At 35.7% G+C, this 24,728-nt stretch overlaps 5 protein-coding genes and 1 long non-coding RNA gene across 7 annotated transcripts; 2 read left to right on the top strand and 4 right to left on the bottom strand.

Moving 5' to 3' along the window:
• Positions 1 to 685: 685 nt before the first annotated feature.
• On the bottom strand, positions 686 to 1,132 carry LOC147489752 (protein FAR-RED IMPAIRED RESPONSE 1-like). The gene has a single exon (XM_086574725.1). It carries the CDS (start codon positions 1,130 to 1,132, stop codon positions 686 to 688), a length of 447 nt encoding a protein of 148 aa, XP_086430851.1.
• Positions 1,133 to 1,434: 302 nt separating this feature from the next.
• On the bottom strand, positions 1,435 to 2,004 carry LOC147489751 (protein FAR1-RELATED SEQUENCE 5-like). Its single transcript, XM_086574724.1, has one exon. It carries the CDS (start codon positions 2,002 to 2,004, stop codon positions 1,435 to 1,437), a length of 570 nt encoding a protein of 189 aa, XP_086430850.1.
• A 3,787-nt stretch (positions 2,005 to 5,791) lies between these two features.
• Positions 5,792 to 12,853, top strand: LOC147489749 (uncharacterized). Its single transcript, XR_015201082.1, has 3 exons — positions 5,792 to 5,925; positions 6,332 to 6,484; positions 12,618 to 12,853. It is a non-coding gene; the product is annotated as an uncharacterized LOC147489749 (long non-coding RNA).
• Positions 9,266 to 10,054, bottom strand: LOC147489750 (uncharacterized). 2 transcript variants are annotated; one of them, XM_086570779.1, is made up of 4 exons: positions 9,927 to 10,054; positions 9,771 to 9,844; positions 9,524 to 9,685; positions 9,266 to 9,439 (listed from the first exon to the last, which is right to left on the bottom strand). In XM_086570779.1, exons 1-4 carry the CDS (start codon positions 10,045 to 10,047, stop codon positions 9,365 to 9,367), a joined length of 432 nt encoding a protein of 143 aa, XP_086426905.1. In that variant the 5' UTR covers positions 10,048 to 10,054; the 3' UTR covers positions 9,266 to 9,364. The 2 variants fall into 2 exon arrangements, with proteins under 2 accessions (XP_086426905.1, XP_086426906.1); XM_086570780.1 differs by having other exon boundaries at positions 9,771 to 9,841.
• Positions 12,854 to 15,687: 2,834 nt separating the features above from the next.
• On the top strand, positions 15,688 to 20,028 carry LOC147489748 (endoglucanase 14-like). The gene is made up of 6 exons (XM_086574723.1): positions 15,688 to 15,882; positions 16,179 to 16,592; positions 17,611 to 17,697; positions 18,503 to 18,655; positions 19,109 to 19,393; positions 19,633 to 20,028. The coding sequence occupies exons 1-6, from the start codon at positions 15,688 to 15,690 to the stop codon at positions 19,945 to 19,947; spliced, it is 1,449 nt and encodes a 482-aa protein (XP_086430849.1). The 3' UTR covers positions 19,948 to 20,028.
• A 253-nt stretch (positions 20,029 to 20,281) lies between these two features.
• Positions 20,282 to 23,578, bottom strand: PMR5 (Pmr5/Cas1p GDSL/SGNH-like acyl-esterase family protein (DUF828)). Its single transcript, XM_086570778.1, has 5 exons — positions 22,841 to 23,578; positions 22,577 to 22,748; positions 22,275 to 22,453; positions 22,002 to 22,160; positions 20,282 to 20,757 (listed from the first exon to the last, which is right to left on the bottom strand). Exons 1-5 carry the CDS (start codon positions 23,161 to 23,163, stop codon positions 20,412 to 20,414), a joined length of 1,179 nt encoding a protein of 392 aa, XP_086426904.1. The 5' UTR covers positions 23,164 to 23,578; the 3' UTR covers positions 20,282 to 20,411.
• Positions 23,579 to 24,728: the final 1,150 nt, after the last annotated feature.

Here is a 24,728-nt window from a genome sequence, read left to right as displayed (position 1 = left end):
AAGTATCTAATGTGATTTTTTCTGAATTTCCCACAGCTCGTTCTTTCTCCAAAGCATCTAAGGCTATCAATTCCTTATGGAGTTCTAGTAACTTTGAGTTTGCATAGGCACATAATGAATTTGACTTTGCACCAATAGCAATAACATTTTGTGAATTATATATGTGACAACTCATTGTAACGAGTCATTGACAATGGATCCAAGTCACTACGAATTGCATCACCATATGCGTCATAGACAACTTCATTTATACACTCCTTCGACCACCTCTTCAAATAATAATGTGCAGGCAGAATTGTAAACTCCAATTCATGGAACAATTTGAACGCATGAGAGCAAAGTATACCTTAGAATTCAAACCAATAAATGTTTTTCAAAATAAATCCAAATGATAAGCAAAACAAAAATATTAGTGAAAAATAAAGTACCTTGGAATTCAAATTTTCTACACGAACATTGCACTGTTTGTTCCGCTTGAACATATGTCACTGTACGATCCTTTTTGTCTATTCCCCTATATTTAACTTTGTAAATAATAGTATTCTCGTCTCCCGATTCCTGCAATAAACGAAGATTAAGAATTTTTGTATACTCTTGCTGGAAAAGGCTAAATATCTTTTTTGTATAATTTTTTTGACGCTTCTCTCTCAACACGCCAAGTAGAGATTAAGTTGGGTGAAATTTGCTAAGACTTGGTCTCTACTACTCTTTCATTCTTGCGCAAATGGTCCACAACCTTTGAGTACTGGTCAACAAACTGTCGAAGAATGATAGTACTCCCAAAGTATTGCTTCAGCAATGAATTGATGCTCTCGCTTCTTTGAGTTGTTGTCATCCCAGCACAAAAAAAAGTGTGTGCATAAACTTGGGCCCACTTTTCACGTGACTTGTACAAAGTACTCAACTTATTATTTTCTTCCAATCCAAATTCTTTAAGCATGGCTTCCCAATTCTCTTCAAATTCACTTACAGTCTCTGGTTCATATATGCATTTCTTGAACATCGTATAATTTTTTTCGAACTGACCAAACTTTTTTGCCAGATTCTTTAGAGCATTCAAACGTAGGTGCCAAAGACAAAGTTGATGACTACTATATGAGAATACATCATCAATTGCATTAGAAATGGCCATAGCTTGATCAGTGAAAATAGTTTTGGTTGTTCCCCAATGACTTCCAAGAACGTGTTAAATAACCAAATGAATGATTGTGTGGTTTCATCACTCAATAAGCCACAACCAAAAAACATTGTTTGTCCATGACTGTTAATACCAACAATTGGAGCACACTAGATTATAATTATTTGTTTTGAAGGTTGTGTCGAAACCAATTGCATCACCAAATAATCTGTAGTCTCATCTTGACTTCGCATCACAAAAGAAAACTCCAATTATTTCATTGTCTTCATTGTACCGAATATAATAAAAAAAAAAATTTATTCTCTCTTTTTTCCCCTGAAATAATCAAGAAGACATTGGGTGTCTCCTTTCTTGAGATACTCTCTTCGCTCTTTTTGCAACCGGTTATTACAGTCAATTCGAGTGTAGTCTAGATATTTGGCTCCTCTTGCTTCTGCGCATGCACAAGCATAAGAGTGAATTTGACATGGTTTTAGTCCCGCCGAATACATTCTCTTCATCATTCCTTCCTGGGTTTCTGTTGACATATGAGACCTTAATAAATTAGAATCTAATGGAGGAACAAGATCGTGACTATGTTCACTAGTGAACTTAGTCAAAACATACTTCTCATTCTTCAACCTAATTTCAAACTCAGCCAAACACTTAAATCGCCTTTCATCCCTCTTTTTCTCCGGTGGTTTGATCTTTTTGTATACTCCTTCGCAAGAACAACAAAGACAACATTTTAATAATTTTTTAGAATCGGAGCGACTACTGTTTGATCTTTTAACCCTCACGCTAAACCCAACTGCTCTTGCATAACTATTATAATAATCATGAGCATGTTTAACACTGTCGAATGTCATTCCAATTACTAGTTCCATCTTTATTGAACAAAATGACAAGAAAAAAGATAAAACAAGTAGAGAGAGAGGGGACTCCGAATTTGTACAAGAAAAAAAATAAGTGTTTTGTACTTTTTATTTTTATGTGAGGCCGGAAGGAGGGGAAGAATGGAGAAGAAGGGGGATGAGCAGGAGAGAAAGAAATTGGAGGGAAGTGGGAGAGAGAAAGAGAGTACGACAATGTTGGGGAGAGAATTGGGGAAGAAATAGTTTAATTCCTTTTTTGTTTTTTAGATATATTATTTTTGTAAAAAAGAAAAAAGAAAAAACGGAGAGTTTTAGTAATACACGTGGGCTTCTATTAGCGCTGGTGGATTTCACCAGCAGTAGCCGCTGGTGAACAAATTCAGACTCCCTTATCACTATAACCGTTCCATGCTAGATAATTTGATCTAGCAGATCGCAGAACGTGTCTCATTAATGATGATTGATGTGGCTGGATAAATAAAATAAATAAAAAACCGTTTAATTTGTTATTCTGTTCTCTACTATTTTTTCCTATATTATTGCTCAACTAAATTTTCTTGGGTTAACTAGTATTACCCCCCACTAGATGACCTAATTAGAATTTTCCTCCCACTAGATGAGAAATTAGGGTCTCCCCCCAAACACACGGTCAACTTGGTTTGACTGTTAACTTTTAGGTAAAAAAACTGAAAATGACACAACTGCCCCCCACCTAAGTAAAATTGAATATTTTCTTCTTGAAAACAATAAGGACATTTGTGTCATTTTCAGTTGCTTGACTTGAAAATTAACGGTCAATCCAAGTTGACCGTGTGTTTAGGGGGGAGACCCTAATTTCCCATCTAGGGGTGTGGTTTAATACTAGTTAACCCAATTTTCTTTTTGATTACAGAGATCTTGTTGGAGGATATTACGATGTTGGGGACAATGTGAAGTTTGGTTTACCAATGGCTTACACAATAACAATGCTTGCATGGAGTGTTAGAATTTAGGGAGCAACTCAATGCTAAGAATGAATTAGTACATGCCTTAGAGACTATTAAATGGGGTGCTGACTACCTTAATGGGAACTGCCTACCTTATAAAGGCTCATCCACAACCTAATGTCTTATATGTTGAAGTTGGAGAGGGTCATTCAAACCATGATTGCTGGCAAAGGCCAGAAGACATGACTACGTCAAGGCCTAGCTATAAAATCGATGCTTCACATCCAGGGTCTGATGTTGCCAGAGAAACTGTAGCTGTTTGGCTGCAGCGTCGATGGTCGTTGCGGAATCAGATCTTGCATATGCATCTCAACTTTTCACTTATGCAAAACAAGTTAGTTTTTGTAATACTAGTAAATAGCTATATATTGGAGGATGATCACCTAAATTTGTTACTAGGCCATAAGGGAGGAGTTGTTTTGCATAGACCAAGTCTATATCTTTATTATTAGGTTCTTTTCTCCAACTAATAAAATTACACTATGATACCAACTATCATGGAGACGTCCCGAAGCATGTGCTGAGAGGGGTCCGTGCGGCGTACATGATCATGCATCTCAATCATACACAAACCTAATAAGCATTCGGTGCTCGAGTAACTCATAGATAGTCAAGACTGAGGATTAACCAATTTGCCCACAGTTGAATCCTCGGATATGTCCGAGAAGAGACCAAGTACACTTGTCTTATGTCTTAAGACTGGATAGCTAAATCCTCCATTAGGATGAGTACAGAGGCAACCCAAGTCATTTGGGGGCCTAAGTGAAGTTCGAAAAGCGTCCTTATGCCATTGATTACACTCACTTTTTTTTTTGTATACTTCTAATATTTTGTTTATACATCTACTGTATGTGGACATCTTAATTCAGGGTAAAAAATTGCTACTAATAGAGCCACAATAAATAAATAAATTGTTTCTTTTTTGGTTATTTGGTGAAGAACTATTTATTACTTGAGTACTCTTATTACTTAGGGAAATTAAAAGTTTTTTGTTGGAGAAGTGAGGGGAATGAAGGGAATGAGGGGTTTGTATTGAAAAATGTAATTGCACTTTTTTGTGTTCAATGCATTAATGTTTTTTCAATTGTTATTATAAGTTTTTAACTATTATAAAATAATTAAAAAAAAATGAAATCCAAATAGTGGACTGAATTGGGCCTTTGGACTGCTAGGCCCTTAAGCACTTGCCTATTCTGCTATAGGGTAGAGCCGGGCCTGGATGAATATGTGATGTTCCCATGACCAAACAATACAACGTAGCACGAAATGCTAGGACGTAGTATTAGCAATCTCATTTCCCAACGGTACCACATATGCATGCTCCAAATGTGATACGTCTCTAGACCCGTCCTAGAGTTGTCGAGAATCCATAGAGCACTATTAAGCGTTGTCTAAGTAGATAACTTGTCTCGATGATTAATGTCGAAATTCCTATTAAAAAGAAGATGATTAATGTCGAACTATATATATCTAGTGCTCTAAGATTAAATCATTTTGTACTAATTATATATAGGGTGCTAAAAAAAAGTTGTGTTTTAAAGTAGTTGTGGTAAGTAAAAAAAAAATATATTGATGTGAGGTTCACCATAAATTGTTTAGAACTTGAATGAAAGGGAGTCTTGAAGGAGAAAATGTAGGTTTCTTAGTTTTTAGGACTTGTTTTGTTAATTACTCTAGTTATATTGAAGAAAATTAGAAAAAACTTTGTTGATTGAAAGCACAAACATTGAAAGAAATAACTTGATTGAAATGAATAACAAACTTGAAAGAAATAATTTGATTGAATGAAGAACAAAAACTTGAAGAAATAACTAGATTGAAAATGAAAAACAAAAAGTAAATTACTTGAATGTAAAATGACTTGAATTAAAATCTTACATGATACTAGAATAAGTCTAGGTGCATTCTCTCATCCTACTTGTGAGTTCTTATACCCCTACTTTTACAAAAGACTGATTTGCCCTCTCCCTCTACAATCAAGACACCTCACCAAGTTTGTTTTATGCTTATCTTTTTTGTTTTTTGCTTTTGCTTTTGCTTTTTGATTTCTTCTTGATTAAGAAATGTTTTAGAGAAAGTCTTCTTTTGTGTCAATGACATCTATCTCTGGCCTTCTGAGTTAAAGACTTGACTTTCAGCTCTCTGGTTTGGAGTCCTTGACCTTTGACTTTTTCAGCACTTTTCATAGCAGCTTCAAGTCTTCATAATGAGCGTAAATAAGGCTCCGATCCTTTTGGTGCTAAGACGCAACTTTTATGATAAGTGGTTTGAATCAAGGCCCAAAATATCGATATCGATAAATATATCGATGTACCCAAAAATCGATATATATCGGATATATCGGATATATCCAATTTTTTGGTGACCAGTCCAAACTATTTAAAATATCGGAAATATCGGATTTATATTAAAAAATGGTAAAAAAAAAAGTCAACCGATATATATCGTAAATATCGGATATATCGATTATATCGGCGATATAAAGTTTTATATCGGAAATTCCAATATATATCGGGAAAAAAGGGTTCTATATTCGGTGGATATATATCGGAAATATCAATGTCGGTGTACTAAAATACCGATATATATCGGTGATATTTTGGTCCATGGTTTGAATTGCTTTCTGTAACCTGAAAAATACACTAAAAGCTATGAGTTGTCTTTTCATTATGCGTAAGAAGGGCTGTAATACACTAATGTAAGAGTAATAAAACGTATATTTAGGAGCTGATCATGTTTATGAGGGTTAGTTTCGGTAAGTGCGATTTACAAAAGGGCTTGCTGCTTGATCCCCAAATCCTATGTATGATTTATTTACTGTAAGGCTTGTTGAACATAACAATTTTAGTGCATGTCCACAATATATCTTATAACGCTCTAAGTTTGTTGTAGTAGCTATTACCAAGGATTGCACTCGGATAATATTCCAGTTGCTAAGGATTATCATGTAAGAGCTTACTCTATTCTCTCTCGATCTTTTTATTTTTTTCAAACAATTTACTTCAATTTATCATATGTTGGTGACTCTAAGAGATATATGTGATGCCACCACTAGATTTTTCCAACCTTCTCGAAATTTTTATTTATATATTTTAGCAAGTTAAAGATTGTGTTTCTCATCTCCAACTTCTGTCTCATATGCAACATTTCAAAAAAAAAAGATGATGAATTGAGCAAGAGTTAATGTATATCGACCAAGTGTGAAAATAAAGCCAAGTGTGAAAGCATGAAACCCAATATTTTAATTTGGACAGTTAATTTAAATAACATGATAACTGATGATGACTTATTTATTTATATATATATATATATATATATATTTGATTCATTTTTAATTAAGATTCTACAAACAGGATGAAATGCTATGGGTAGCTGTATGGCTACATCGTGCTTCAAAAGATGAAGCATATGCACAGTGGATTGATACTCGGGAAGATGTAGGTGGTGTAAGAACGATGTTCTCTTGGGATGATAAAGTTGTTGGCGTGCAGGTCTATATTGCAAAGGTATCATCGCCTAGACCACTTTTTTTTCCGCTCTCAACTGATACGCTCAGTTGCTTCTATAAAAAGAAGAAGACTAGACGGACTGCAGATGCCCCCCTTGCCTTATTTACACACATATAAGATAGGGAAAACATTTACAAATAAAGAACATCCCTGTGTACCAGCCATAAGTCAACACCATAATTTCTAATTGGCTCGGCATTTGCACTGCAAAACCAATTGCATCGGCCCTTGCTGAGCCCCAGACCAAAAGATGTTGTCATGTGGCGTAAAATGACCAAAAGGCAAAGATTTCCCTATGGTCTAAACCTTAAAGAAAAAAGAACCATTCTAACAAATGGTTTGGATAGATACATGGGTGAAATATAATATTGTACTTCCTAACGTGAAAAAGAGTTTAAAATACTGTACCAGTGGCGGAGGTTGCTATTTGATATCGTATATAAGTTACTCAGTATAATTAATTTAAGTGCATGCTCTTTTTGGAGTTTTTTTTTGCTCACAGCTCTGACGCTCACAGTGCTCACAGGGGCGACATGTGGCACACAAAAAAGTCAAAAATAAAAGTTAATAAAGAGTGACTCTCTCTCTCTTCTGTTTTTAAGTGATAGATGAAGAAAAGTACCGTCAAGTTTCGGACAGGCTACTTGTCTGTTGCAAATTGGAAGAAATTTTCATCTCAAACTCATCTCACCCTCCCTCGATCACTTTATTGCGTATGTAAAACCTTTTCGGTCACAGAATTAACAGTAAATGGGTCTCTCCCACTGTTCATAATACTTGATTTCGGTCTTACATTTCCTCTATCATTGGCTGGCAAAGCTTGACTTTGCCTCTTACTTCTGGCACTGCGAGCTGTTGCAGGAGCAGCTTCCTTTTCATACCTTATTCGATAACTTGAAGGGTGACATTGATCCTGCTGTTCTCGAAATACAGGCTTTGCTTCATTGGAGGTTACACTTCTACTGTGCCTGCTTCCTTTTGCTTCAGTAACAAGAGAGGGCTGTTCGTGATATTTTGAAGCAACTTCATCTCTTTCCGGTGAGAGGGAGGATTCTGATGGTTTTACTTTACTCCTTCCTGGCCGTAGGGGAGGAGCACTGCCTAAACCCAAACCAGAAGAAGTAACACCTGCTACTTGGTCCTCCGCATTTGATCTAGAGTCCACAACATCTTGCCAATTGCCACAACTTTTGCATGAGGACTGCCCCTTCATGGCCTTGGAAGAACTGGCATAATAATTGGTTTGTTCAGTGTCATCCATTGTTAGGAATGACGGCCCTTGTGTCATAACCTCATCCCTGGAAGATATATGAAAAGAGGGAGAACAACTAAGAGAACATTTTGCCCTGTTAGTAGCACGTATCCCAGGTTCTAAGATCTTTGTAGCCGCTCCCATTAACCGAGCGGCATTTCTCCCAACTCTTGGACTCTTGACAGGAGAAACAAGTTTGGAGTGATGCTTTCTTGATCTTGATAAAGGACTTCTAAATTGCAATGCCTCAGCTCCGAACCTAGTGACACTTCGTCTCTCATACAGTTCCGTCTTCTGATGCTTTTGAGGCCTAGGTTCTAGTTTACAGTCTCCCCTTCCCAACTGAAAATCAGCTTGATCATAAACAAAATGTTCAGAACATCTAGCACTACTGTCACTCACAAAATTCTTTCCATTGACACGGTTTGATTCAGAAAACAAAGCTTTTTTCTGCTTCTCTCGACGTACATTCGGCATGGATTCCAAACCCATAAGCCTAGCAACCAAACTTGGTGACCGCATTTCCTTAGCTCTCTCCGCATTAGCCGAACTATCAACATCAAATCCAGATTTCTTTGCATTAGGGAAACCCCCTCGGTTTTCATCAGCAATCTACAGTTCATACCCCCTCGGTTTTCACTAAAACAACTATGGCAGAAGGTGCAGCATTCAATTTTAGGTGGTGAATGGAGCAGGCAGACAGTGAACAGAATTTTATTTATATTTGTTCTGCATTCTTAATTTGCAAGCTTTTGAGTAACCATTATATTTGTGCATTAAATAATTATAGCTGCACAAGTAAGTTACTTAAAAAAACTGTGTAGTTAGATACTGAAGTTCATCAAGCAAGCAGTAAAAAAGTTCAATTAACATAGAAGGAATATGCATTTGCAGGACAGTGAAATTTGGTAGCAGGTCGGCTAGTGAATCCACTGGATTAGATGTAGACTTCTGGTTACTGTACATCGACAAAAAAAAACAGTTAGACATTCACATTTCACAGTGAAGGAATTGGGATGAGACATACCAAATCTCATAAACACAGTCGCACAAAAAAATGTTGAATGTCTTACATTTAGAGAATTAGAGAGACAATTTTTGAAGCTGAGAAATACTGCGAGAGTGCTTCTCTATCTATTCAACAAAATTAACATAGCAAAGCTTCAAAACCAGTCTCAACTTACAAAGCCATGTTTACATTTCTGAAGTGAAATGCCAAAATTGAGATGGGTTACAGTTTATATACAAGCTAGCTAGGAACATAGACTTGACAAAATAAACCCATCAAAATGCCCATACACTGCACTAAAATCTAGCATTCAGTCATGTTGGTGCTTGGTATGTAAACTAGCAAAAGAAACCAGAGTTGCTTAAATTAAGGGAGTAGCTGAAAGGGTTGTAGTCAAAGTGGCTAAAAGGAAGACCTCTTATTCCCTGGTTGCTTGCCTTCTTCTCATCTCAAAGACGAACCTTCCAAAACAAGATACCATTTCAAACAAAGAAATCCACAAAGTCTAATGGGGTGGGCGGGATGATTCAGCTCTTGCCTACACCATATCCAAATAAGAACCAGTGAGAAATATGTATTAAAGAATTAAAATTGGAAGAAAAAATAAAACAAAAACTTAAACTTCATTTATATATGCCTGAATATTGGGAATGTCCTGTTGAATTATGTACTCCGATGGTCTTACGGAAGCCTGCAAATTAACTTTAGAATTTCAATTTTACGATACTTAGCTTAACGATCAGATTTTAGTATAGATTGGATATAATTAGCAAACCTGTGAATAAAGCAGAGAGTGATTAAATGACATCATTGGCATGCTTGGGGGTCCATTTTGATGAAATGGAAAACTTTGAGCCATTGACAAATCCGGATACATACATGTATTTAGAGGATAGTAACCACTTGGACCATTGTATGCTTGTGGCACCCATGAATCCTATTTCACAAGTTGCAATCAAATGAATAAACATGATAAAAGAAATGAATCGCCAAAAATATAGTACAGAGAAGTCGGTACAAACCAAAGTGGACTGCACACTTCCGTTAGTGGCCTCTAGAATTTGATCTTCATCTAGAAGAGCATTTGAGGTACCTACTTCAGACCAAGTTATTAATAAAACTATCTTAAATATATAGGAATTGTTAGTTGAAAATAATTGATTACTAAAGTTAATTACCAGTTGGTGATTCAACTTGGTATGAAGTAGTATTTTTCCTTTTTCTTTGTCCTTTTTCTAGCACACCTTTGTGATGCCCTTTGTGTTGTCGAGTGCGCTGCTTTGGTATCGGGTCTCGCATTAATACATCTCCATTTCCCATGTTGCTCTCATCAACCTGTTTTTTCTTGGGCACTAGAGGTGCTAGCACAAAATGTGTTACCTTGCTCCTTAATTGAATCCAAACTTTTAATTATAAGAAGCATTTCGGACATAGCAAAAGCATGTTTTAGGTGGACCTTTTGCCACCAAAGTTTGAGCACAATGAGATAATTCGCTATACCTCCTGGTAGCAAATGGATCCAAGGGAAATGAATTATTTCCCGAGAATCATACACGATACAGAGGGCTGCATTCATGCTCCACCTACTTAAATAGTAATGTGATGGTAGCTTAGACACTTCCAATTCAAGAAGGTGGCATGTGAACACAAGATCCCTTTGAATTCAAATTTCTTGCGGCTCTACAACTCACCACCTGGCTGTGAAGCTATGCAACTAAGCTTACTAGTCCTTGCATTTGGTTTTCCGATCTTTCTTCGTGTAATGACATGTAAATCCATTATCATCAAGTAGCTCTAATTTCAGAACAAAGCATTTCACACATTCAGCCTGAAATTTTTTGAATATCTTTCTAGTGTATTTTGTAGATGCTTCACGCTCAACCACCCAATCTGTAACTAAATTGGGCCTACTCTTCCGATTATTAGAATCAGCCAACCTTTCTTTCATACGTCGACTAGCCAATGCTTTATCAAATTGACCCACAAACTCTCTCAGAATGAGATTTCCTGTAAAAAATTTCTTTAAAAATTTGTTAATGCTTTCACTCCTCTGTGTCGTTGTCATGCCAGCACCAAAGTATTGTCGTACAAAGACTTGTGCCCATTTTTCCTTTGTTAGGTACAGATTGTTCAGCCATTTATTCTCTTCAAGACCATAGTGAGTAAGCAAATGATTCCAAGCACCTTCAAAGTCTACATCATTTTCCTGCTCATATATGCATCCCCTAAAATCAGGTAAAAATGTTTCAAACTTATTGTATATGCTGGATAAATGTGTTGCTGCATTCTTGAATAAATGCCAAAGGCAATACCGGTTGGAAAATGTAAAAATCGTAATAGGATGCTTCCCGCCCATAGCTTCAAGAAAAGTTTCAAAGAACCAAACAAATGACTGTGTCGTCTCACTATCTAATAAACCACAACCAAATAGAACAGTTTGCCCATGATTATTGACTCCAACAATTGGGGCACAAACCATGTTATAGTTATTTGTTTTGAAAGTTGTATCAAAACATACAACATCTCCAAAGTTACCATAATCTACCTTGACTTTGCATTTTAATGAAGAAACCACAAATTGGATTGTTTTATTCGTTCTAAAATTTTGTGAAAGAAGAACCTATTTTCTTTCTCCTTGTCTCTCAAATAATCTAAGAAACATTCTCAATCCCTTTTCTTAAGAAGTTAAGCGAGTTTGAGAGAGAAAGTTATTCAAATCGGACTCCAAAAATTCAAATTTTCAGCCCCTCCAAATTTAAGTGCATAAATAAGCAAAATATATTCTATTCACAGCAATCTTCGAAGATCTCATATTTTGAGCAAGAATCTGCTGAGAATGATCTACCTGTCTATGCGACCTCAATGTAAATGCATTTTGTGGATCTTCTAGTTGATGATTATGCTCCTCCATGAAAACAGTGACAATATACTTCTTACTGTCATCTTTGAATTTCACCATCATCATAGCTTTACATCCACATCTTCTATCATCCCTTCGCTTCAAAGGAGTGTCTTTTTTATGATAATACCCTTCCCAAGAACAACACAAATCTCTTCGTCTCACAATACCTTTGGCGTCACTATACATGGTTTTCTTCCTAACACTGAATCCAATTGCTTTTGCATATTGATTGTAAAAGTCATATGCTGTTTTGTCTGTATCAAATAGCATACCAACAAAAGGAACCAAACTTTGGATTTTTCCAGATGTGTTGTCGTCGTCATTGTTGGCCATGTTCTCCAGACCCTCTCCTATAATTATCTCTTCACCATCTTCAATATCCAAAGCCATGTTCAGAACAGTAGGTTCACTCTACATTCAACAAATAAGCAGTAGTTTTAGAATATGACTTATTATTAAAAACAACAACAGTGAAAAATCGAAATTTTCAATGTAACAAAACCTACAAATAAAATTTACCTTGCAACCTCACATTTCTTCCAATTTGCAACAGTAGCATGTCCGAAACTTGATGGTACTTGTCTCCATCTATAATTGTATATCTGTAGGTCCTTTACCAAGACGCAAACTGAGATTTGAAAATGCGGCTATCTGATATCAGGCAACTTGCAAAATTTTTGGTCAATCAAATTTGCTTTGTGTTAAATATGTGTAAGTTCAGTTCATTCAGACAAAAAAAAAACTCAGTAAGGAGAAAGGGGATGGGTAAAAACAGGGGAGAGAGAGTCTACCTATTAACTTTTATTTTGTTGACTTTTTTGTATCACTTAAAAACAGAAGAGAGAGAGAGTCACTCCTTATTAACTTTTATTTTTGACTTTTTTGTGTGCCACATGTCGCCCCTGTGAGCACTGTGAGCGTCAGAGCTGTGAGCAAAAAAAAACTCCTCTTTTTGTGCTGTTTGTAGCTTAATATGGAAGGTTATACAAGATTTAGTGGGGAGAGATATGAGGAATATAAGGCGTAACTGCAGGAGTTCGTTTGCAATTGTATTCAAATGGGAAACAACAATGTGAAAAAGAGTTCTGGAGGCCAGTTACGGTGGAACGAATGGAATAATCTTCAGTATACCACTTCAGCTACATTTATTCTCACTGTTTATGCCAAATACTTGATATCAAATTCAGGTTCTATCGATTTGTGCCGCTGACACTGCTGGGCCTTACGAACTTCTTCAAACCAAGGTCCAAAATATCAAATTTGGTGAATATTTCGATGTATCCAAAAACCGATATATATTGGAAATATCAGAAATATCTATTTTTTTGTTGACCAGTCAAAATTTTGTTTTGTATGTCGATATATCAGAAATATCGTCAATATATTAGTCAAAGTCAACAATATCAGTCAAAATCAACAATGTATATCGGATATATTGTATATATCGGTCGATATATATCGATATATCAGAAATTGCGATATATATCAGGGGAAAAAAAATCCAATATTCAGTTGAGATATATCGAATATATCTATATCGGTGTACTAAAAAATCAATATATATCGGCGATATATTATATATATCGGCGATATTTTGGGTTTTGCTTCAAATTGCTAAATCACAGGTATAGAATGTCAAATTTATGCAGGGGTTACGGCTGAACATGGAGTTGACCTGATAACCCGAAGTCCCGAACTCATAATATTTTGGTATTAGGGCATGTCCAATGGGGGGTGTAAAATTACACATCCGCGTAGGTGCTATTACGATTTTACAACTCTAATTGCATACTATTATATAACCTATAAATATCCACACTCTATACCTTCCAATGGAGATGTGGAAAAAAAAAAATAGATTTTAAACTTTTTTTTTTTGAATCAATTAGAAGTTAGGCAGACCTCAACCTACACTATATCAAAATCTGTTGTATACAACTCTATTAGCATCATCAGCTAATATTTCACTTAAGAGCTTAGGATAAGGCCATATACTATAGATAATTGTTTGATCACTCATATTACATGACTTGGCAAGGAAGTCAGCTGCTCGATTCATTTCTCTTAATATATGACTTGTCTCTACCTTTTGGAACTTTGACATCTGCTTTCTGATGGCTGCACACACATTTCTACATGACCAAGGATTTTAAACTTGGATGTCACTTAAAGTGACATTTCTCTTTAATTTAAAGTGGGGTTTTGTGACGTCCGAGTTAAAAAATTACAAATTATAATTTTAGAACTTAAAAAGAGACGTGACTTAAAGTGACGTCCGAATTTTTTTTTGTTCAGACGTTGGTTAAAGTGTCGCCCGAGCTATTTATCAACTGATAGCGAGATGGAGAATTATCTACCTCCTCTATCAACTAATAGTATATTACATACGGTATACCACTCCTATTGAAAAGAGTTTTTTGACATTTGGAGTGTAAACTTTACACTCTATATGGTTTACCCACTCCATTGGAAATGCCCTTACAAATAATTTTTGAAATTTACTACTACTAAATTCTGAAGTTGCCCATTTTACCCATTTCCACCCCTTTACGACTGTGGTGACTATTTAATTTTTCTGTGAATGTATCTACTTATTTCAATATCCACTAATACATTTTTTTTTTTGTGTTAGGTGGATTACAATTGGGTTCAAACCCCAAAAATATGAGCTTCATGGTGGGCTTAGGAAATTTCCCCACGAAATCCACCACAGAGGGCCTTCAATTGTATCGATCACTAAGGAGTAAGGATCCTGTACCTGTGTGACATGCGAAGGTGGCAAAATGTGGCTTAACTCGAATAATCCCGATCCTAATGTCTTGCAAGGGGAAGTTGTTGGCGGCCCATATGATACTGATGCGAGAAATAATTTCAAACAAGCCGAGCCTGCGACTGCTAATACTGCACCACTTGTTGGTGTCTTGGCTAAATTTGCTGGAGTATAATTTTGGGAAGAGCCCTACTGTTGTTCTTGTTAGTTAGTTCGTATAGACTATAGGTTATACTTGAAATGTAAACCAATTATTTTTCGTAATAAACCTCTAATTTTCAATTAAGCTGTGTTTGATTAATGGAATTGCAATTATTGGAAAATGATGCAATAGTACATTGAATTGAACCCCATCCGCTCTCTTCATCAATAATTTTGTACAGAGCAACAAACACAGCCTATAACTATTTCGACAGTAGTGATTTGTTTTATGCACTACATCCCAAATCTATGCTTTTTACATCTCTAAAGACATCGATTCTAAAATTTCTGAAGTCTAACAAATTCTTCAAGTTCAACTTTCCAATCAGTATTGAAGAACTCGTGAGATGAGCAACTTCACTGGAAAATAAGTCAAAGTACATTCTATTGTGAGGAAGGAAAAAAAGAGTAAAAAGATATATGACAACCTTTATGATAATCAATTATATGACAAATAATGTATTATGAGTTCTATAATTGATTATGGATATAAAAAAAATTATTTGGTAAAAATTTCTACAACCTATTATCTCATTCTCAAAATGAGATAATTCATTAAAACATAAACAAAAACGTAATTTGAAAAATGAGAAATAAAAATTATGGAACTTTCCTTTTGAAATGAGTTGCTATATTTTTATTTTTTTAAAGTTTTTGGTAATTTCTCTTTCCATTTTGGTTTGGTCATCAAATCAGTAAGTGTACTATTTATGTTGTACTTGATTTTTAAAAAATAATTATTTCTACTTATAATGGTTGCCAAACGGTGGGGGAATAGCTTTTAAAATGAATAATAATATGAATAGTTTCCTTATCTGATGTTATGTTCCTATTTTTGAGAATGTGCATGATGGTGTCCCAAAAATAGAAGTATCGCCGATTGCATGTATTTAAAGGAAAAGATTCAATCTCCTTTTCTTTTGGTTAGATATCAATTTCCTTATTAATATCACATTTAGCCGGCCTTCTTAATCTGGCAAGTTTTTTTTTTCTTATAAAGTTCGCCATTATATATACACAAAATTTTACAAAGTAAAACATCATACTGTTGTTGTTCTTTGTTGTCATGTCTATAACTAAACCCTTCGGTGTTGGGTTGATTCTCGTGCTATTGATTCAAGGAGTTGTTTGTATAGACTATGGTTCTGCTCTTACCAAGTCTCTACTATACTTTGAGGGTCAAAGATCAGGAAAATTACCACCAAATCAGAGAGTAACTTGGCGAGGAGACTCCGGTCTAAGAGATGGTAGTGACGCGAAAGTAAGAACTCTAGAACATAGTACACATGTACTACTATTTAGCTATTTGTTTAGGCAACATTGCTTAATGGGGGACTCTTGTAAACGGGGCAGTAGTTTAAAGTTACGATTTTTTTTTTTTTTTGTTTTTGTGTGTGTGTGTGGTGTGGTGTGGTGGGGGCCGCAAAGGCCAGTGTATAATAATTATAAACACGACATGTCATTGATACTTTTATTTGCTTACTTGCTCTGTATATATTGTGATAGGTAACTTGTACGTGAAGTGTTGTTGCTTTAATAATTTTTTTTTTATCACAGATTGATCTCGTGGGAGGATATTATGATGCCGGGGACAATGTAAAGTTTGGTTTACCAATGGCATATACAATAACAATGCTTGCATGGAGTGTTGTGGAGTTTAGGGAGCAACTCAATGCTAAGAATGAGTTAGTACATGCCTTGGAGGCTATTAAGTGGGGGACTGACTACCTTATTAAGGCTCATCCAGAGGCTAATGTCTTATATGTTGAAGTTGGAGAAGGTCATTCAGACCATGACTGTTGGCAAAGACCAGAAGACATGACTACTCCAAGGCCTAGCTATAAGATTGATGCTTCGCATCCAGGGTCTGATGTTGCCGGAGAAACTGCTGCAGCTTTGGCCGCAGCATCAATGGTCTTTGCGCAATCTGATCCAGCTTATGCATCCCAACTTTTCACCCATGCACACGAGGTTAGTTTCTTTTAAAATTAATAAATCTCCATGGAACATCTCTAATAACATTAGGATCCAAAGAGTGCATACATGGATATATTATTACTTATTGTTATTAGGACTTTAAGTCATGATTGGACCAGCTAGGTGGTTAGGGGAGGAGACCGTCTTGCATAAACCAAGTCTAAATGGTTATCGGGTAATTTTTTACAACTGGATAACTAAACAACACTTTTCTCGAGTGTGGGACTATCTTAGATTAAAACATCCCTATTCAATTTATTTATTTTATTTTAGAGAGGGATTCTAGAGACATATCTTATCTTAACATGTAAACAAACTCAAAATCGTTTAGACATTTATAAGTTTTAGATTAGGCTAATTTTTTGTAGATATGATTTTCTAACTATTTTAAACAATGTCACAAACATAGTTTGTGATTCCGAAAGAATTTTGAATTCTGTCCGAAATTTCGGTTTTTCAAAAAATTAGAATTCCGAATATAGAGTCGAAATATATGAAATTCCGAAATCATCTAAAATTCCAAATATAATAGGGTCGAAATTTAATGAATTTCGGTTTTTGGATTTGTCGAAATTCCGAAAATTATGAAATTCCAAACTATGGTCACAAATAATCAAAAAAATTTAAACTTGTCAAATATAGTATAAAAAATGGTGAAAATGAACGGTCTACAATTAGCCAAATTTTGTAAATTGTTAACTATATTTGGTAAGTTTGATTTTTTTTTTTTTTTTATTTAATTTTTTGGATTATTTGTGATAATGTTTAGAATAGTTATGAGATTATATCTACAAAAAATTAGCCTAATCCAAAATTTATAAATATCCTAACAATTTTGAGTTTGTTTACTTGTTAAAGATGAAATATGTCCCTAGAAACCCTCTTTTTATTTTACTGGGGTGCCTTGAGAGAGAGAGCTAACTCTAGACCAATATCTCATAACCACTGCAGTCTACAATAACACATAATACATGTTACAATATTTTCTAAGGCTCTAAGTTTTGTGTGGCAGCTTTTTGAACTTGCGAGAACTTATCAAGGATTGTACTCGGACAGTGTTGGAGTTGCTCAGGACTTCTACAAAAGCAGTGATTATCATGTGAATGCTTACTCTATTATCTTCTTTTTATTGTTTTTGCAAATTAATTTGAGTTATAGGAGCACTTTGGTTTTGTACAATTTATTCTAATCTTGTCATATGTTCATATATTGGTTGATCATATGTGATACCACGTACGTGAGCAATGATTTTAAGTTACCAAGCCTCCCTCACAATTTTTTTTTACGTGAATTTTTCAGTTAGTAAACCATTATCTCATTAAAAACCAATATATGTACATCTAATGATAGACACAAAATTCATTCATGAAATATCTGAAACTTCAATAAAATATTTACGTTTTTAACTTAATAAAATGTCAGAAACTATGATGAGTATTGTAAACTAATGAGTTCATTTTGTGTGACAATTTCTTATTTTAAATTTGTCAAAATTTTATAGATTGGGAAATCTAAAATATTTTAAAATCCGCGCCCCTCAACTGCTAAAGTCCTCCAATAGTATTTTAATATATTTTTATATATCTCTCAATCACTTCTCTATTTTTTATGATGTTTTTGTTCTTATACTTTTTGGTTAATTACCTAATGTAATCTTACTCTATTCTAAGACTTAATTAACAATAGTTGCCTATACAGCTGCAAATGTGCATGTAGCACGTGCCTTTTGCTAGTTATTGTAGTTTATTTTGGTTTATTGTGTCATTTGTGTGCATATATATATATATGGTCATTTATACAAATAGTATGCACACCAAAATAAATGGACAGAGTAAAAATTAATATTTTGGATAATTTTAATAACAGGATCAATTTTTTATTTTCATTTTACGTTTTGCGAATAGGATGAATTGCTATGGGCAGCTGTATGGCTACATCGTGCTTCGAAAGATGAAGCATACGCAAAGTGGATTGATACGTGGCAAGATGTAGGTGGTGTAAGAACGATGTTCTCTTGGGATGATAAGGTTGTCGGCGTGCAGCTCTATCTTGCAAAGGTATAATCGCCTAGACCACCTTTGTTTTTCAACTAATACGTTCTATAAAAACTTTAAAGTGAAAGATTAGACGGACCGCAGATGCCCTCCTTGTCTGATTTACTCATGTATATAGGACGGGGAAAGCGTCCTTTTTAATTAAAGGACATCCTTGTTTTGACCAACCATAAGTCAACGTCATACGATTTCATTCACTCATTGGCTCGGCATTTGCATTTCGAAACGATTTGCATCAGAAATTGTGCAATAATTCCATCTAAAACTTAAAAAATGTCAGATTTTTTGTGCTCCAGAACAAGAATAAACAAACAAATATGTCTATAAAATACTGCAATTGTCTAATGGAAGCGTTTATATATCTCAATTGATCAAATCCAATTATACAAATGCTACCGTTTTTATACTGCTCATCAATATGTTTTTAAGTGCATGCTCTTCTTGTGGTGTTTGTAGCTTAATATGGAAGGCTATATGAGATTTCGTGGGGGAAGATATGAGGGCTATAAGGCGCAACTAAATGAGTTCATCTGCAATTGTATTCAAATGGGAAACAAGAATGTGAAAAAGAGTTCTGGAGGCTTGCTATGGTGGGACCCATGGAATAATCTTCAGTATACAGCTTCAGCTTCGTTTATCCTCACCGTTTATTCCAAATACTTAGAAGCAAATTTAGCGAATCTCCAATGCGCCGCTGGCAATGCTGGGCCTGTTGAGATTTTTGAAGTTGCTAAATCACAGGTATTTTCAATGTCAAGAGTCCGAAATTATATAAAGGGATTGGCGGAACTTGGACTTAGGAATCTTTAAACGTTTGATAATATAGGCTGCTGTAAGTTTAGGACTGACCACTGCTGAGCCTGAAGCTGTCCATTTCCACCCCTATGAGGCGGTGATGGACTATATAATTTTTCTTTGTGAATGTTTTATATCTTCTAAATTCTAATGCTAATATTTTGTTTATGCATTTTATATGTTAGGTGGATTACATACTGGGCGCAAACCCCCTAAATATGAGCTTCATGGTTGGCTTTGGAAATTACCCAAAGAAAATCCACCACAGAGGGGCTTCAATCGTATCCATCACTAAGGATCCTGCACCTGTGACTTGCAAAGGAGGATATGACACTTGGTTTAACTCAAATAACCCAAATCCTAATGTGTTGGAGGGAGCAATTGTTGGAGGCCCATATGATACCGATGCATACACCGACGCGAGAAATGATTTCCAGCAAGCAGAGCCTGCGACTGCCAATACCGCACCTCTTGTTGGTGTTTTGGCTAAACTTGCCTGATTTCAAATTCTTGTAGGAATATATACGTTATTGTGTTACCTGAGCACATAATAAAATATAAACAAATTTTTTGATAATAAACTGAAGTAGTTCTTTTTCCATGTTTTTTATTCATTCCAAATTCCTATTATCTATTTCCTAACGTTCTGATGGAAACAAACAGCCTATTTATATTTATTTGTTGGTATTAGCGATTTGTATTAATGATTATGCGCTATTGGTAATATGAGACTATCTTATGCAAAATTGCGTACATCTCTGTAAACATAGATCTGAAGTCCTACAAATTCCCATATACTGAAGAACTCTTGAGATGAGCAGCTCCACGAGAAAATGAAGTCAAGTTTGTTCTAATAGATTATGACAATTTTACAAAGTTCACTTTACAGCATGCGCACGTAGACTTATATATAGTAACAATGGAACTTCAAAAGTTGTAAAGGAATTAAAAATAATTGCACATCTTAGAAGAACAATGCTGTGTAGAACAATTGGTTCCACGTATCCGGTAACCCCGGCAAGCACCAATGGCTACAATCTGCTGATCTAACTGGGTCTGCTCTTTGTCCTGGGCTCAAATCACCACTATAGATTGAAGGGTGACCATCTTTCCTGAACTCCGAAAGCGTTGTAATGTCCAGTAAGTAGGCGGGATTGTGCATACTATTCATTACTGATTGGATAACCTTCATTTGGTCTGGGTAGGCACCTGGGTATAACTCACCACTAAGTGGCAATGTCTCACCGTAACAATTCTTTGATACTTGACCAACGATCTTCGACACTGGAGCTCCATTCCAATCTGAGGGACTGTAACATGAGGAAAACAATCACAGAATTGTCTAATGCACATAGTTTATAGAAAAACAACCCAATCGGGGATAATGCTAGTCAATTAGCACAAAATTGGCTTAGTCGGTGTTGTAGAAATGTACACTTTGAAGAGACCAGCCCTTATCAAAGCTGATTGGTGTGCCACATTGATGCAGGTTTGCCCCTTTTCAAATTTGTGTTTTTCCCTACACTCAAACCTTTGCCTCTAGATATGCACCACGCACCACACACAGACACACAGACAGTCAAGGCGACGTAAACGTATCAAATTGTAGTTGTATACTCTATAAACTCGTGACATATGATAAGATGAGCATGGTGATCTTTTGGGCTTTACCAAATGCCATAAACAGTCTCGTGTCATATCATATATGTATCTATATTCAAACTGGACAGTAGGTGTAAAGTTCAATAGAAAAATCCCAGACAGTTGACGACACTGGTGACTGGTGATCATGCTCATAATTCAACTGGAAAAAGACCTCCCAAAACTCCCACTTGCACTCTTTAGGTGAACGTGTACGAGTCATATTCATATGGTGTATTGGTGTGGTACCGCGAACCTGGCCTAAGCAGTCGGACGCCATAAGCACCCAAACAAAATACATTTTTATATTCACCACACAATAATACACATGTTCACTTGCACCGACACCTCAATATACATTACTGAGTCCAGCTTTCTCTCTCACTAATTCTAAAACTTACAGGTCTGACATTGTTCACTGCACAGCTCCATTGCACAATCAAACTAACTAACTTGCCTATAAATGCGATTGTGCATCACTTCTTACCATTCACTATAATCAACACTATCAGCTCTCTGGAGGACCAATACAGACAAATGTGTTGGTACTTGGTACAGGAACCATCAAATATAACTAGGTGGCCAGGTGGGTACCACTGAATCAAGGGTTCAGATTCTTGGTACAGGAGATGAATCTAATTAGGTAGATAGGGCAGTAAAAATCAATCAAGCTTGCGCTAGTTTTGTCTTCAAATCAGTTATAAGCTCTGTTGAGGGGTACACTGGGTCAGATATATAATATATGCTGTGCCTTATCCTTCTTGAGAAGGAACAGAAAAATAAATAAAATATAAAAAAATTGTAGCACATTAATAAAATTAATAAATGAGGTTTTAATAAATACATAAAAAGGAATAAAATTTTGAAGCACAAAAAATAAGAAAAGATTTGGATAGAGAGAATAGAGATTTACTTGTAATGTGTTGGAGAGACAGATTGGAAGAAAACTCTTGTTCTTGTTCTATCGATATTGGTATCGACCCATCTAGCCCATGTTCTTAGTCCTCTCTCATAAGCAAGCAAACGATCCATATCTTGATAATATGTTCCTCCTGATTCCATGTAATCCCACCTGCATGTATAATTTCATATTATAAACAAGTTTAATTTAACTTGATACGACATAATTGTACTAATAACATCATATAAGGTTGATCAAAATACACATATATGTATTAGTGCATACCCTTGAAGCCCTCCTTTATGAATCCACCAATGCCCTGAATTAAACGACAGGACATCGACGTCTCTCCAAAAATGCGCATTTTGTGAGATATCATCCAGTCTTAAAATTCGCTTCCCTTGAACCGTATCAATGTCTACCAAATATGGTGCGCGGTAGAATGACACAGACACTCCATATTCCTACAACATTATAAAATAAGCAAAATTTAAGTCAAGAAAACTTGTATTTTACAAGAAAAAATTTCACGTACAGCCTAATGTTTTCGTTTAACACTTAATTGCAGAACTTCAGGAATAACATACCAAAAACTTAAAAGTAGACAGAGGATCCCCTCTTGTAGTTTCAGTTTGTGTTCGAGGCACGGTAGCTGAAATCATGCAAATCAAGGATTCCCATTGGTTGCGACCGAGCGAATCACCAACAAACATCACAGTTTTTCCTCTCATTCTTATCAGAAATTCAAGCCCATTGAACCTATGGAATATATGTAAATGCATGAGTTGCAGACATCTTTACATAGTCTGTACCGAGAGAAACGATAACCATTAGAGAATTATTAGTACTACCTTGGAAGCTCACAATTGTCAGGGCGCCATCGATATTGCATATAATTTGTATCAGGTCGACCATACATTTGGCAATTGAATTCGGGGTCGATAACAGGACAATTTGAAGATTGGTACATTGGATAAGTATCATCATGAACCCAGCTTCCCATAAACAAGTTACATTTGGTTTGATTAGCTTGGCCAATAGGTAGTCTATGGTGGGCATTATGGTGGTTCCTCAAGCGGCCTACTAGTAAAGCTGATGAAACTATATGAGCTTGAACCAACACCAAATATAGAACTACATAACATAGCCCAACAACATAAAAAGATGAAGACATAATATTAGAAACCAGCTGGAATACAGCTAAAAAGAAGAAAAAGGACTGTTGCAGCAGAAGAGAAAGGTTGTAGAGAAGGGAAGATAAAGGAGGGAACTGGGAAGAGAGGTGTGGCTCTATTTATTTAATTATCTTGGCAAAGGTGAGGGAATTTTGTGTTGGGGTGCATGTGAAGTTAGCTAGAAAGGTTCACATGACATAAATGTTTAGTGAAGGTGAAGCCGTGAAGGTGAAGGTGAAGGTGAAGGTGAAGGTGGTATGTAGTACGTTATTGGCTATCGGTAATTGTGTTTGTATTTGAGTGATCGAATTTTTTGTCCCGTATGTCGACTTGGGTTTCAACTTTCAAGTCTACTTAATCACGGGAGCAAATTACAAAATTATATAAAAACTTATGACCTTTGCTTTATGGGTCATGAATGATGTCTTTGCGCCATTGCTTTCTTGCTTTTATTGACAGCAGGAGTCAAACAACAAATGCAAGTTGTGCTGATATTATTTATTGATGGGGAAGAAGCTTATTAGTATGCATCAACTGGAAGATGACAAACCATTCAATAGATCTCATAGATTATAGATATCGATCTTAGGTGAAAAATCACGGGGTGAAAAATCCCATGTATGACAGTTGCACAGTTCAGGATCTCCAATTTGCCGGAATTCCGACACAGGAATGCCGTTTGAAATTCCGACCAAATGTCGGAATTTACATTTTCAACCCTAACCCTATATTGTTGTTGTCATTTTGACACCATTTCGATTTTTGCAAAATACCCGCGTGATATTTGACGGAATGCCAGAGGTCAAATATACCACAAGTGCACCATTGATCGTACATGCATTGATGTACACAATAGTACCTCCAAATGTTACTATGTTCCCGAGGAAGTCGGTATACTTCGTTTGGGCGTTGTGGAAAGCAAATTTTACGGTTTTTTTTACTGGACCCAAAACGCCTATTGAACAAAACCAGCGACTTTGTTAGAACATCTCTAGGTGGTAGCCGGAAGTATCAAGTGTCATGTTTGAGGCCAAACATTCTCAAACAATAACCAACTTTAGGTGGTAGAAGCAAATTTAGTTAATAGTGGGATCTATTTTCATTTTAAATATTTTTTTTTGTTAAAAGTGAGTCTCAAATTAATTTTTTTAATTATTAAAACTTTCTTTTTGTGTAAAAAAGTGGCGAGAGTTGCCCAAAAGAACCCCATGCGACACTCCCATTGTCCCCCAAGTTGAAAAAGTTAAAAAAAAAACACACACACACACATGCGACGCTCCCACTGTCGCGCCACATCTGCATCCGCAAACTAAATAACAAATTTGTTTCTACGGATGCGGCCATACACTTGATGTTTCCAATTAGAGTTTGATTTTGGCAAAATTCCGAATGGTGGAGGCAAATTGACAGTTAATGTCTAGACCTAGACATGCTCTTATGTAATAGAGGCAAGCGAGTGTGGCATACGTCTAGAGTTGTATAATTAGAATCATTGCAAGGCCGCAAGGGAATGAGACCCAAAACGTACACAAGTGCCAAGTAGTAATAAGTTTATATATATATA

The sequence above is a fragment of the Coptis chinensis genome, chromosome 7, assembly GCF_015680905.1.
Source record: "Coptis chinensis isolate HL-2020 chromosome 7, ASM1568090v1, whole genome shotgun sequence".
Classification (NCBI taxonomy): Eukaryota; Viridiplantae; Streptophyta; class Magnoliopsida; order Ranunculales; family Ranunculaceae; genus Coptis; species Coptis chinensis.
This window is presented reverse-complemented; position numbering and strand designations above follow the sequence as displayed.

What these genes read in the sequence shown, in the direction of transcription:
- LOC147489752 (XM_086574725.1), bottom strand. Translation starts at nt 1,132, where the DNA reads ATGGCCATTTCTAATGCAATTGATGATGTATTCTCATATAGTAGTCAT.
- PMR5 (XM_086570778.1), bottom strand. Translation starts at nt 23,163, where the DNA reads ATGTCTTCATCTTTTTATGTTGTTGGGCTATGTTATGTAGTTCTATAT. An exon ending in CATAAAGGAGGGCTTCAAGG is followed by an intron (nt 22,161 to 22,274) that starts GTATGCACTAAT and finishes TTATACATGCAG; the next exon opens with GTGGGATTACATGGAATCAG. An exon ending in GTCTCTCCAACACATTACAA is followed by an intron (nt 20,758 to 22,001) that starts GTAAATCTCTAT and finishes CTCATGTTACAG; the next exon opens with TCCCTCAGATTGGAATGGAG.
- LOC147489750 (XM_086570779.1), bottom strand. Translation starts at nt 10,047, where the DNA reads ATGCGAGACCCGATACCAAAGCAGCGCACTCGACAACACAAAGGGCAT. An exon ending in GAAGTGTGCAGTCCACTTTG is followed by an intron (nt 9,686 to 9,770) that starts GTTTGTACCGAC and finishes CTTGTGAAATAG; the next exon opens with GATTCATGGGTGCCACAAGC. An exon ending in ACTCTCTGCTTTATTCACAG is followed by an intron (nt 9,440 to 9,523) that starts GTTTGCTAATTA and finishes GTTAATTTGCAG; the next exon opens with GCTTCCGTAAGACCATCGGA.
- LOC147489751 (XM_086574724.1), bottom strand. Translation starts at nt 2,004, where the DNA reads ATGGAACTAGTAATTGGAATGACATTCGACAGTGTTAAACATGCTCAT.
- LOC147489748 (XM_086574723.1), top strand. Translation starts at nt 15,688, where the DNA reads ATGTCTATAACTAAACCCTTCGGTGTTGGGTTGATTCTCGTGCTATTG. An exon ending in GAGATGGTAGTGACGCGAAA is followed by an intron (nt 15,883 to 16,178) that starts GTAAGAACTCTA and finishes TTTTTATCACAG; the next exon opens with ATTGATCTCGTGGGAGGATA. An exon ending in TGCAGCTCTATCTTGCAAAG is followed by an intron (nt 18,656 to 19,108) that starts GTATAATCGCCT and finishes TGGTGTTTGTAG; the next exon opens with CTTAATATGGAAGGCTATAT.